This window comes from Rousettus aegyptiacus, unplaced genomic scaffold (assembly GCF_014176215.1).
Source record: "Rousettus aegyptiacus isolate mRouAeg1 unplaced genomic scaffold, mRouAeg1.p scaffold_m13_p_2, whole genome shotgun sequence".
Classification (NCBI taxonomy): Eukaryota; Metazoa; Chordata; class Mammalia; order Chiroptera; family Pteropodidae; genus Rousettus; species Rousettus aegyptiacus.
In genome coordinates, this window is record NW_023416295.1 from 94,358,557 (window position 1) to 94,373,216 (window position 14,660).

At 36.2% G+C, this 14,660-nt stretch overlaps 1 protein-coding gene across 2 annotated transcripts in view; it reads right to left on the bottom strand.

The window, feature by feature from the left end:
* Positions 1 to 14,660, bottom strand: part of ADIPOR2 (adiponectin receptor 2) — a 62,399-nt gene that overhangs the window by 14,432 nt on the left and 33,307 nt on the right. For both annotated transcript variants that reach the window (XM_016125920.2, XM_016125929.2), the window contains exon 3: positions 282 to 401. In XM_016125920.2, coding sequence (XP_015981406.1) covers positions 282 to 401 — 120 coding nt within the window. The remainder of the gene's footprint in view (positions 1 to 281; positions 402 to 14,660) is intronic.

Here is a 14,660-nt window from a genome sequence, read left to right on the forward strand (position 1 = left end):
TTATCTAAACTATAAACAAGATATCTACTTTGTTAATCTATATCAGGAAAGATTTGTTTCCCAGTTCAATGTTCTAGTTTTGTCAAAATATCATGGCTGCTGCAGGCAAATGTATTACACTCTGAACAGGGTTAAAGTCCTGTGATTGGTTCTGTCTCCATTTTGCCACAAATTATCCCCAAAGCAAACCAAGGGGCAAGCTACTACCATTTTCCTTAAAGGTTTCTGTTTGGGAAGGGATGATCATACTGCATGGAAATGACAAAAAACTGCCATCTTACCTTACAAACAAACTCTTCCATTCTTTCCATTGCATGATGGGCTTGTAAGAGAGGGGACATACCCATAAACCCCTCTTCTTCCTGAGAAGCTTCATCATTGCACTCATGTTCCTCAGATCTCTGTAAGGCAAACATAGCAACAGTCAGAGATAGAGACCAGGAGCCAAATGAAACAATCAATACATTTTCCCTAAAAAATTATGAAGAAATTCTCTTAAGGTCAAAACAAAGCCTATGACAAGTAGCAATACAGGAAGTCAGTTTATTATAGAATAATGCATATTAAAAATGAAGAATAGTTATTCAATTCTTCTCTGACAGACAAATGAACTATAACAACATTCCTATGTTTGTTTCAGTAGGAAATTCCTGGAGTAGCTTCAATGGTTTGTTTTTTGTTTTAAGAATCATATTCATAGACCACAAAATATTATTAACTATATAAAGTTGAGGAATTACTGATGGGAAAATCTCTAAGAATCACACTTGATACATATAAAATAAACAATCATAATACAATGTGGTAAATGTTCTGAGGAAAAGAAGGAAAGAAGAAAAATCATTTACTAAATTTTTATAATATGCCAATGCAAAGGCCTTATACAGGTCATCTATCTTAATCCTGACAGCCACCTTATTAGATAAGTATTCTTATCTAATTTGACATATAAAGAACATACAGCAAATAGATTAAATAAGTTGCCCAAGGCTAAATGTAGTAAAGATGAAAAGTAAAAAATCCAACACCCGTTGTATTTCTACATTCTTGAGGAAATGGTCAATTTTTCTAGGGAAATGGAGGAAGAATAACAATTTGGTTAGGTCTCAAGGGACAAATCACTAAAATTAAGATTTCTATCTCCAGATCAAGCTTCATACTAGTTTATACAGAATGATATTGTGACAAAGGCAATGGACTAAACAAAAGTCAGGAGAGCCAAGTAGTAGGCCTGATTCTACCAGTAATATCAACAGAACTTTCTATAGGTCTCTCGAGCTTTCTGAGCCTCATTTTTTTCATTTCCATCTAAAAGGAGAAGTTTAAGAAAACTCTGTAGAGTTTTCTCCATTCTCTAAAATTCTGTGATTCTGTAACTCAAAATGACAGCATGAGAGAACTGTAATTCCACAACTGTCTGCTAGATAAACAGCACTACTAGCATGAAGAAATAAACTGATTTTCCACCTCCAATCAAAAAACTAAATGGTGGTTTCAAAAAAAAATGGTGTAGATGATGGAGGCTCTATTCATCCCTCTGGCAATCAAATCAAAGTTGTGATGGAAAAAAGTAGCAAACGGCAAGGAAAAATCGCCTGGGATCTAGAGGAACAAGCCATACAACTAGGGAAACATACAAGAAATCACCCTGCAACAGCAGAAGGTAGGACGGGGCAAGGACGTGAGGCTGCCCAGTCCCAAGTGGCTAAGCGGAACGGAGGCTGCAGCAGCTCCAGCTGCAGATGCCTCTTAAAGGGGCCGTGTCTGTGAATGAAACTTCATGGTGACAGACCTGCTTGCTATGACCACCAGCACTGGTTTGGCTGCACAAGGCGCACCAGGGACTTAGAGGGGTCACTGAGTTGTCCGAGCGAGGGCCAAGGGGAGACTCGCTCTGTACAGACATGCCAGCAGTATCTATTGTTTCCCTGTTGAGCTCTCCCCACTCCCAGTATGTGGATTCAGCACTGCCATAGCCCTGAAGTTATCAAACTGGATAACAGATGTTGCTAGGCCCAGAGGATTCCCTGAAACTCCGCCTCCCCAAACTCGTGGCCCCACCCAAGCCACATCCAGGTGTGTCCTCTCTTAGTCGGGTGCCCCTTGCTAAACAGCTCCTAGACTCACACTGGAGGCAGCTGGCCTTAGTTTCTGGTGTGGCCTTTTGAGGCAACTATAAGCACAGCATCTGTGGACTGCTTGCTGAATCTTAGCAGGTGGACCTGAAGAGGCACATGTTGGGGCTAAATTTGGCCTGCAGCTGAACCTCTCTCAGGACTGTGCCTTTGGACACCTACCACACAAATCCACACTAATAAGACCAGGAGACTTAGAAGCTTTGCTTAATACAGACACAGAAAGGCACAGAAAGGCAGTCTAAATGGGAAGACAAAGAAGCAGAAACCATGTGAGAGAATAGAACAGAAATTCAGAAATAATGGAGTCAAGCAATCTAACAGATGCAGAGTTGAAAACACTGGTTATAAAGATGCTCAGTGGACTTATGGGAAGTGTAGATGAATTCAGTGAGAACTTAAACAAAGAGATTAAAAAAAAAAAACATAAAAATGCAAACAGAAATTATAAAAGGGAACCAGTCAGAAATGAAGAATACATTATTTGAGATGAGAAGTATATTAAATGGAATTAACAAAGTGAATAAAGAAGAGGATCAAATGACCTATACAGAAGATGGGAAAGCCAAGAATATTCGATCAGAATGGCAAGAAAAAAGAAGCCAAGACTATGATAATAATTTAAGGAGCCTTTGGGGTACTATTAAATGTAAAAATATTCATGTCCTAGGGGGTACCAAAAAAAAAAAAAAAAAAGATGTTGAAGAACTATTTGAAGAAATAATGATGGAAAGCTTCCCCAACCTGGTGAAGGAAATAGACATACAATCCCAGGTAGCTCAGAGAGTCCCAAAATCCAGGAACCCAAAGATGGCCACACCAAGATACATCATAATTAAAATGCCAAAGGTTAAATACAAAGAGAGAATTTTAAAGGCAACAAGAGAAAAGCAGTTAGTTACCTACAAGGGAGCACCCATAAGACTGGCAGCTGATTTCTCAAAAGAAACTAGTTAGGACAAAAGGGCTTGGCACAAAATATTCAATGTGATGAAGACTCAGGATCTACTACCAAGAACACTTCATCCAGCAAAGCTATCATTTAGAGTTGAAGGACAGATAAAGAGCTTCCCAGACAAAAATAAGCTAAAGGAATTTATCAATACCAAGTCAGTATTACAGGAAACGTTGGAGGGACTTCTTTAAGAAGAAAAAACGTATCAAAAACAGAAATAAAGAATGGTAATAACTACATTCTTATTGACAAGTACCTCAAATGGAAAAGAATTAAATGCTCCAACCAAAAGACAGAATGGCTGAAAGGATAAGAAAACAAAAACCCTACATATGCTGCCTACGAGAGACTCACTTCAGATTAAAAGACACACACAGACTAAAAGGAAGGGGATAGAAAAAGATATTGCCTTGATTAACCTAGAGGGTACTGCACTGAATGAAATGGGTCAAGTAAAGACAAATGTCGCATGATTTCATGTAAATGTGGAATCTAAAGAACAAAATGAACAACAAAAGCGGCTAGATACATGTATATCTGTTATTAAAATTTCATGAGCATGGGGGAAGCAATTTAAAAATGTTGGGAGTGGAGAGAGGGGGTGTAAGGAGGCAATCATAAAAGAAAGGTAGCTAGGGCAAGTCAGACAGCTCTAGGTAGCACCTTGATTCCCAACCTAATGACATCCATCTTACATGTAGGCAGTTCCACTCTTCTAATACATATAGGTGCTGTAGTGATTTACAAAATATGAATTCACTTAAGATAAACTCAATTTACAGTCAATTTCTATCATATATTTTTTTCAAACTAATATTAAAAGCAGGACTATCATGTAGTGGGTCTCTTAAATGTTTCTGATATTTAAAGGAAGAAAGGGGTTATCTCCTGGCCCAGCAATTCTACTCCTAGGTATATAACTAACAGAAATACATCTATATGTTCACCAGAAGACAAGTACTAGTATATTTATAGAGACACCACTTATAATAGCCCCCAAATGGAAACAACCCAGATAGCCTTCAACAATAGAATGAAATGTGGTATATTCACACAAAGAAATACTATAGAGCAATGCAAAATGAATGATCTACAGCTACACTAAGTAAATACAAATGAATTTCATAAACATGGGTCTGAGTGAAAAAGTCAGATATAAGAGTACATACTGAATGGTTCTAATGATATAAAGTACAAAAAAAGACAAAACTAATCTATGCCATAAGAAGTCAGGATAATGGTTACCTCTGGAGGAGAGGTCTAGGCAGTGACTATGGGGAGGAGGGTGTGGGGGTTAAGGGGAGCCCTGGGAGTGTCGGTTATACAGGTGTGTCCAATTATCACACCATTCACTTATGATATATGTACTTTTCTGTGTGCATATTATACTTCAATAAGATTTTTTTTTAATTTTAAGGACACACCCACATAAAAAGGTTGGAAATAATGATGTAGAAGAGGTCAGGGATTCAAATTCAGGTCTCCCTGAACCCAAAATTCTGCTTTTTTCCCCTTTTATCTACTGGTGCACAGAATGGCTTAAGTAAAATCAAACATGATAAAAGTATCCACCTAATCGAATTGATCTATAAAAAATATAATTATGACCCTCATTCATCTTTTATTCTCTAATAAAAAATGTTAAAAACTAGAGTGGAGGGACCACAGAAATTTGGAGGTTGAGAAAACCCTCAATATGACCTAGTTCAACAACTTCATTTCTATATAAAGAAAATGAGGCCCCAAGAAATTAAGACAATTAGCCAACCAACATAGCTGGTTGGCAATAAAGCCAGGGCTAAAACTCAGGTTCAAGCATTCATTATATCTTTATTTAAATATTTATTGAAGAAATACAATATTCTCAGACTATTTTAGTTGCTGGGGGTAGCTAGTACATCCAGGTAAATGGAGAAAGATAATAACCAAGTCAATTTTTTTTTTTAAGAGAGATTGCAAACTTTAATAAGAAGAATTATAAAAACAGTAACTTGATAAATTAACTATGTTCTTTGGATAGGACAGTCTGCCTTTCTATGGTCAAATTTAAGCAAGTCTTTCCTTTTTTGAAACAGACACACGCCTCCAATAATGCACTACATTTAACTTTTATTAAGTACTTTCCATGTACCGGCAACGTTCTCACTGCTTTTCATGTACTAAGTTATTCTCAATACACCTCTGTAAGAAAATGATGCAAGGACGTGATTCCATAGTGCTGTGGTTAGCACATCTGCTTTACAAGCAGAAGGTCCTAGGTATGAGCCCCAATGGAGCCACGGTCCCTAGTCTATGGCTATGCCCCCCTGAACAAGCCGAATGTCTGATCTCGGACGCTAAGCAGGGTCGGGCCTGGTTAGTACTTGGATGGGAGACCACCTAGAAAGATTAGGTGCTGTTGGCATAAATAATAATAAATTAATTAAAAAAGAAAAAAAGAAAATGATGCAAAGTTAGAAATGTGAAGGACAGCACCATGATTAGATTTATTTGTTTACAAAAATAAACAAAAAATCCATTAGGTTAGATTGCACCTAAGAAGCAAAATTAATCTGGCTTAACAGAAAAAAACAATTCCATTAAAAACAACAAGCACCAACAGTTGAATCTAACCTCTGGCCTCAACATAAATACTCAGGGGCAGGGTTTGTAATTGAGAAACATGAAGTCAATCTGGTGCCATTAAGGCAGCTTTGTTCAGCAGAAAGAGCAGTCAGAAGACTTAGCACATGCTCTCATTTAGCCATATGACCTTGGGCAAATTACTCTAAAACTTTCTAAATCTTACTTTCAGCTACTTTCAAAACAAGATCACACTTGTTCTCCCTATTTCAGGGTGTAGTTCTGAAAAGCCAATGAGACAATACCTATGAAAGTACTACATATAAAGTAAAGGTAGTAAATTATTTAGAAGGATACACTCTATTTGCTAACAGTTCAGATAGTTCCACTTCAAAACTGGAAATTAAAAAAATGAATCCTTTCTCTAAAAACAAACATAAAAATAGTATATAGAACTCTTCAAGTCACTTGAAAATATTATATTAATATTGTGTCTTTAATTTCAGCCTCAAAATTGCATAGTTTTCTGTAACTCTATCCCTTTTCTTTTCTAGTTCCCATGATTATTCTGTTAATAAGCCTGAAATTAGCAGCAAGAGACAGTACTGTACATAGATTAAATATAAAGCAGAAGTTGCAATGAATATAGAGAGGGCAGGCCAAGGAAGGACTGAAGCAAAAGAAAAGTTTTCATTGCTTAAATGATAAGTTTTCTATTGAAACCACCCCCCAAGCAGGTAGTACAGGCTATTGCTGGTCTCTTCATAAACCACCTTCTCTTTTTCAGCAAAGAATTTCCACTCCAAAGAAAAAATATACAAAGAACAAATTTTCATTAGGAACAAAACCACAATTTTCTCATCTGTAAATTGAAGAAGACAAACAAGATGATTTCAGAGAGACTTTTCAGCTCTAACATTCTACAATCTACGGATCATATCCTCTCCTTGATTCCTCATAGAAAGTCTGTTAAAACAGATTGAAAGAAATGTTTCTTCTGTTCAGGCTGTTGGCTTCTGGGTTAGCTCTAAGATTAAAGGAACATCTAATACAGACTGGCTGGGCAAATTCTGAACTCAAAACATTTTACTATATCTTGCCACCAAAATGTAACAACTAATATTATAAATAGAACTTTGTTGCCATTTTTAATCTCCAACTGGCTGGCCTGAAATTCTTTCAAGCTTTAAAATTCTTTAGATTCAATAAGCAAACATGTCAGCTTTAAACAGTTAAGTGATTCATTAAAAATAGTGATATAGTTACTGCCTATTCAGTATCTCTTCTAAGACAACTAATAATAATCTTAAGTCTAACATTCTAGAACAAAATTCTTAACTTCCCCCCTTTAAACCTGCTTTTCATTCTTGCTTCACCAATCTCCGTTTTAGCTGTTAAAATATCCAGCAATCATCCCTGATTCCTCTCTTTTCCGCATTCTCCACATCTAATCCATCAGGAAAGTCCTGTTTGCTTGAACTCCAAAATATACTCAAAAATCTATCCATTTCTCTCCATTTCCGCTATTGCTACCACTCTGTTCAAGGCAACTTCTTCTCTCATCTAAAATTAGTCTAACAGGTTCCTGTCTTCCTTCCATTCTGTCTTCTCACAATCTATTATCTATATCCAGAGTGATCTTTTTCAAAATCATCTATCTCTCCCTCCTGTTTAAACACCTCAAAGGCTGCCCATTTTCCAGTGGATTTTATTAAAACTTTTTCTATAGACCTACTATGATCTGGTCTCTACCTGGCCCACTGACCTCACTCTTTTTCTCATGTTATTTACACTCTAACTACACTAGTCTTCTTTAAGTTCTTCTTCTTCTTCTTCTTTTTTTTTAAAAGGAGAGAGGGAATAAGAGGAGGAAGAAAAAAAGAAACACTTATTCTACCTTTAGATATCTGCACTAGCTTGTTTCCTCTGCCTAGAAAAATTCTTCCCCCAGGTCTTTGAATGGCTGGTTCCTTATCATTCAAGCCTTACCTCAAACATGCTCTTCAAGCCTTAAAGAGGCTTTCTTTACCATTTTACCTTAAAAAAAAAAAAAATCAGGGAAGGGAAGGCAGATAGGCAGGCACAGGATTTTTAGGGCAGTGAAACAACTCTGTATAACATAGTGATGGATGATACATGTCATAAATTTGTCCAAACCCACAGAATGTGCAATCAGCAAGAGTAAAGTGTAATGTAAACTATGGAGTTTGGATGATCATGATGTGTCAGTTTAGGTTCATCAATTATAACAAATGTACCACTCTGGTGGAGAATGTTGGTAATAGGGTATGCATGTGTGGGGGCAAGAGGTGTGCAGGAAAGCTTTGTACTTTCCCTTCAATTTTGCTATGAACCTAAAACTGCTCGGAAAAATTAAGTCTTCATACAAAATTTAAAAAAATTTAAAGTGTCTCACTAACTAGCCCATTACCTTAGCATATTTTCTCCCTCGTAGCTTAATACTGACTGTAATAATCTTACTCATTTATGTATTTCTGGGGTCTACTGCCTGTGTCTCCTCCACTTCTCCCCTTGCACCATATAGGCAAGAATCGTGGCTGTCTTAATCACCACCATATTCCTAGCAAGAAAGAAAGGCACCTGGCCCAGAGTAGGCAAATAAGACCACTGCTTTTCCACCTTGCATGCTGTGTACAGCACACCTTAGATGGATCATTTACAAGGATTAGGATTTGACAGAATCTCCTGGGAGATTTGTAAAACAGCAGCCCTGGAAAAATCTGAAAAAAATCTTGCTACAATACTTCTATTACTAAAAAGCATAACAGTTTTATATATGCTGCTGTACCGATATGCCACTAAGGTAGTTGGAATACTCAGGTTTCCCATCTTCGGCACTACTGACATAGCTGGCTAGATAGTCCTTTATGGTGGGGGCTATGTACTGGAGGATGTTTAGCAGCATCTGTGGCCTCTCTCTACCCTCTAGATGCTAGAAGCACAACTCCCTAAGGTGTAATAACTAAAAATGTCTCCAGACACTACAAAATATTTCCTGGGGGTTGAAACTGCCCCAAATTGTAAATCACTGGAATATGTTGAAGATAACAAATCAAAAAAAGTATAGTCTGAATCTCAGTTACTTCATTTACTAATAATAGGCTCTAGGTTACTTAGGCTTTAAAATTCATATCATAGGTAGTCAGTTCAACTTAATACACACTAATTTACAACATCTGAGGAAACCTCTGGATAGTTACACTGCTCATTTGGGGCAACAGACAGGAACAGAAAACCAAAGATCAAATCTAAAACCTAAAAGAATTTTCACATAAATGCTCACATACAGTATGTATACATAATGTTATTGTTACTTTTTGAGAGAAACTGATGCATTGAAAAGTGTTGCAAAGCCATAGTCATAAGTTAGATAAATAAAATACCGAGATCACCCAACTGTTAATCCAGCATTCTACGGCATAAGAAAATTTCTCTCCAACATCAGACCCTGCACTGAGAATTTATGACATGAAGTACAACAACCTATGTAAAGATCTAAGGATAGGGAATGCTTTTTCCCTTTTAGAAATTATGGCAAATTACATAATAACATTCTCAATTAGCTATTTACTCCTTCCCCCAAAGAGCAAAATAATCCTATCCCATTGTCTTTGGACCTGGCCACATGACTGGTCTGCCTGCTAGCAGATAAGCAGATGCAACATATATCACATTTGAGCAAAAACTTCAAATGCAAATGTGTGATTTGGCTTGCTCTCTGGGACTTCTGCAATCTGCCATGGGAACATGTGAGAACATGTCCTAGGCAGTCTCCTTCAGTCTGGGTCCCAGAATGAGAAGACACATGGAGCTGACCTGCAACAGACAGGCAACCTAGAGCAATCACATCTGACCTACAGCCCTCGTGTAATGTGTGTGCTTATTCTAAGTCACTGAGCTTCTGGAGTATTCAATTCCTGCAGCAAAGGCTGACTAACACAGAATATGGTTTTTTCTTTTTGGTACACTAACATTTAAATATTTGCATACCTCTAAATTTTAGTGTATATGCCTTTATAGGTTGTTACCTATAGTGTGTGTATACACACACACACACACACACACACACACACAATTTTATCTTCTACTTTTTAAATTTAATATTATTTAAATTTAATATTTGTGAATATTTTTAGAGATGAAAAAAACTCCCAGAACATGTGCAGTAAAAGATAGATATTCTACAATTCATAATTTACATTTTGATACTTAAATACCAGGAAAGTAAGTACAGCATGGATTCCAAGCACAAGCCCCCAGAATCCAGAAATACCTGTCCACAAATAGAGTTAAAATATAGTAGGCCTTGATGTCCTCCACTTTTAGTCTTAACAAGTATTCCCTCTGTTATCTAAAAATACCCCCCAAAATAAATACTTACAGCTATAAATTTGTCATCAGACTTTAAAATGTACTCATTGAAGAAGGAATAAGCAAAAAATTAAAGGTTTTATGTAATTTTAATTGTTATTATTCTGCATGGAAAACCAGAAAATTATAAAATAATTTCAGCACATAGGAAAGACACCTGGCAAACAGTTCACTTGTTTGAACCTTCTTTTTCCATGACAGAGAAGGAATTACTTACTACACATGCCATGAATACTTATCATTTGCTATTAACAGTGATCTACTTAAATGGTTTCAGTTCCCACCTCTCCACCAAAATAGCTCCTGTTAAGTTCACCAATGAATACCTAATTGCCAGAACCAATGGTCACTTTTCTCTCCTTTTGGTCTTTGATCTCTTTAGAAACACTAGACACAAACAAACGACAGTTCTCTACCCTCCTTGAAATACTTTCATGCTCTGTGTGATACATTTCCCTGGTCTTCCCTCCTATCTCACAGGCTTCTCTTAGCTTCCTCTACTTGCTTTCTCTCCTTGAAATGCCCTGTAAATGCTAGTGTTCTTCAGGTGGGGTCCCACAGCCCTTCTCTTTCACCCTCTTCACTCTCCCTCTTAATCATTTCAATAGTTTTAAACACCAACTACATTGAAGCTGCTTCCTAAAGGAGTATCTCCAGCAAGACCTCTCTGGAATTCCTTATACCCAACTTTCTTCTTGACATATCCACTAAAATGTCTGACAGGTATTTCAGATTTAACATGACCCAAAGCAAATTCTTAATCCTACCTAAATCTGCTTCATTTTCAAATTCATTCTTTCCAGTTTTTCCCATCTCAGAATACAGTTTCACACCCCCATCAATCTAATTACTCACATCATACCTCAGAGTCATTCCTGTCACTTCCTTCTCCCTTAACTATCACATCCAATTCACCATCAAATTCTGTCAATTATACTTCCAAAGCATAGCTCAAATATATCCACTTCCTGCCAGCTTCACTATCACCACCAATCCAGACTAAGCCACTCTCCTGAATTTCTGTAGCAGCCTAACTCATTTGCAAGTTTCTCTCAGCCCAACTGCCCCCATAACCTGTCTTTACATAGAGCCAAAACATGATCTTTTTAGAAAGAAAATAAGGTCTTATCACTCCTCCGCTTAAAATTTTCCAATGGCCACCAATGCACCTTCTCCATATCATAGTTTATACGAGTCTTTACCTACATTTTTTTTTTAACTTCATCTCTTACCATCCATGCCCTATCCATTCATCATATTTCTTAAATATGCCAAGTTCTTTCGACTCAGGACCTTGCATACACTACTCCTATTACTTGAAATGCCCTGGACACCCACACTCCTTCCTTTCCTTTTCTCCACTTTTGATCAGCAATAAACATTCAGTTAGTTACTTCTAGAAACTGCCAGAGGTATTACTTACTTTATTATCATCGGTTCTTTAAATTGGATATATTTCAGAATAGTTCAGTGTGTCCATTCTGAAAACCTTTGAAAATATTTCTTAATATCAAGAAATTGAAAAAATGTAGACTCATCATAACAGAAAAGGAAAACAGTCGTCATCTATTGTCCTATTACATATGACAAAAACAAATTCAGGGAAATAACTTGCCTACTTTATAAGGCTAGATGATAGGTCTTCTTGTGTTCAATAACCTGGTCGACCTTCTTCTATTTGTTTATTACATTTCCAATTCCTTTAAGATAACCCTAGTCATAGCAAAAACAATTCTGAAATTTACATGAAATGACAAAGGACCCTGAAACTTGAAAAGGACAATGAAGCTAGAGGTATCATACTTCCTTACTTCAAAACATATTACAAAGCTATACAGTAAAAGAAACAGTATGGTTCTAGCACAAAGACATACATGTAGACCAATGGAACAGAAAGAAATAAACCCACACATATAGTCAAATGATCTTCAGCAAGATAACCTTTGCAACAAATGTGCAAAAGAATGAAATTGGAACCTTACCTTACATCATATAAAAAAATCAATTCACAATGACCTCACTCAAAAAACCCCTTACGTATGAGATCTGAAACTATAAATATAAAAGAAAATATATAGCTAAGCTTCATAATATTGGTCTTGTCAATGATTTCTAGGATACAACACCAAAAGTAAACTAAATAAGTGGGACTACTTTATACTAAAAAGCTCCTGCACAGCAAAGAAAACAATTGACAGAGTGAAAAGGTAACCTATGAAATAGGAGAAAATATTTGCAATCCATAAATCTGATTAGGGGTTAAAATCCCTAATCAGGGGTTAAAAATAAGGAACTCCTAAAAACTCAATAGCAAAAATAATAATAATAATAACCTGATTAAAAAACTGGCCAAAGGACTTGAATAGACATTTCTCTAAAGACATACAACAGGCCGGCAGGTATATTAAAAGGATAATCAATGTCACTAATCACCAGGGAAATGCAAATCAAAAGTATAATGAGCTACCATATCACGTTATGATAATCATTATCAAAAAAAAGAAAGTAAGTGCTGATGAGGATATGGAGAAATTAGAACCCCTGTGTACTACTGATGGGATATAGAAGTTCCTCAGTAAAGTAAGATCAGTAATCTCACTTCTGTATATCTATCCAAAAGAAGTAAAAACTGTTATCTTGAAGAGATATTGGGAGCATTATTCAAAATAGCCAAGAGGTGGAAACAACCTAAATGCCCATCAGTGGATGAATGGATAAAGACAATGGGTACATACATACAATGGAATATTATTCAGTTGTTTTTTTTTTTAAAAAAAAAGTCTTATCGTATGGTACAACATGAATAAATCTTGAAGAAATTATGTTAAGTGAAATAAGCTTGTCATACAAGGACAAATACAGCTTATTTGAGGTATCTAAAGTAGTCAAATTCATAGAAGCAGAAAGTAGAATGGTGGCTGCCATTCTGAGGGGTGAAGGGTGGGGAAAATGAAGAGTTGATATTCAATTGGTATAGAGCTTCAGTCACGCAAGATGAAAAGTTCTAGAGACCTGCTATACGACAATGTACATATACAGTAAATCTTCACTTAATAAGATTGATAGGTTCTTGGAAACTGCAACTTTAAGTAAAACGGTCTAATGAAACCAATTTTACCACAGGCTAACTGATAATAGATAAGAATTACGTTCCTACAGCATATTTCTGGTCACAAAAACATTACCACACTTCTAAATAAAGACTCAAAACACTTCTAATATTAAACATTGAAATAAATGAGCTGTACATCTAAGAAAGGTTAATAAAAACCAGTAAGATAATTATTTTCCAACCCACTTATTCCAGTTTAGGGTTGAGAGTGGCCAGAACCTCTCCTGGCAGCTCAGGGCACAAAGCGGGGATCCATCCTGGACAGGAAGTCCATCTACTAGCGGGCGCACTCCCACACACACACACTCTCACTCAGACTGGGACCATTTAGACACACCAATTAACCTAACATGCACATCTTTGGGGTATGGGAGGAAACCAGAGTACCCAGAGAGAACCCACGCAGACATGGAGAGAACATGCAAACTCCACACAGTGGCCCTAAAGAGGAATGGATTGTTTTTTACTAATCAGCATTATAATAAAACCACTTTAAACAAAATGACATTATTAGAAGACTTGCTGTAGTTAGCAATAATGTACTAAAAATCTGTTCAAAGGGTAGATTTCATGTTATGTGTTTACTATCAAAAAAAGAGAAAAAAAGATTTAAAAAGTCACTCATCCGAATGTAGTGATAATTCTCATCAGCTAATTAACAGCTTCTTAGGCCTTAGTAGCAGCTGAAGGAAAACAGCCTGGAAAGGGAAGTCTTAGCTGCTAGTACACGTTACTATAAAATGGTAATTACAAAACAAAGTCAAGTGTTGAAGGAAGTTCTTGACCCATTTATCTGTCAAACTTCTTTTTAAACAGTAATGCTAGTTTAAAAGCCAAATTACTCATACTTATTATAGACAAATGTATTTTTTAATCTTATAAATTTCTAATCTGCCTGTGTATGTATAGGTACATACACACAAATAATCAGTAACTATAGCACCATCTAGTATAAAGTTGGCTTATAAAGTATTACCAAGAATAAAAGAAGAAATGACCCTAAATTTCTTGTGACAATTGCCCATATTGCTACAAAGCTCTGGTGAAATTCTCATAAAAGATCTGAAAAGACAAGACAAGACAACCCTCTGGAGTTCAAACCTCAACATCACTATCGCCCACATAATAAGCATATCTCTTAGAATGGTAAAGATACAGTTCCAAGAAGAGGCTTTCAAAATGTTTTAAACTATAGCCCACAGTAAGAAAAGTATATATTATTCACATCTATACATCTATATAAAACTAAACAATTTCATCGAATAGTTTATTTAAATGTATATTACTATATGCAAGCAGCTCAATATCTTTATTCCATTTTGCTATTTAATTTTTTAAACAGTTTGTAGTACCAAAATTAATTTCACAAGCCATTGATGGATGAACCTATGGTCTGAGAAACACTGCACTAGAGCCACAACATCGAACGCATGCTACGTAATTCCAAGGTTCCAAAGCACATAGCAAAATGTCTGTAACAATGAATTTTTGATGCTGTTCAGAT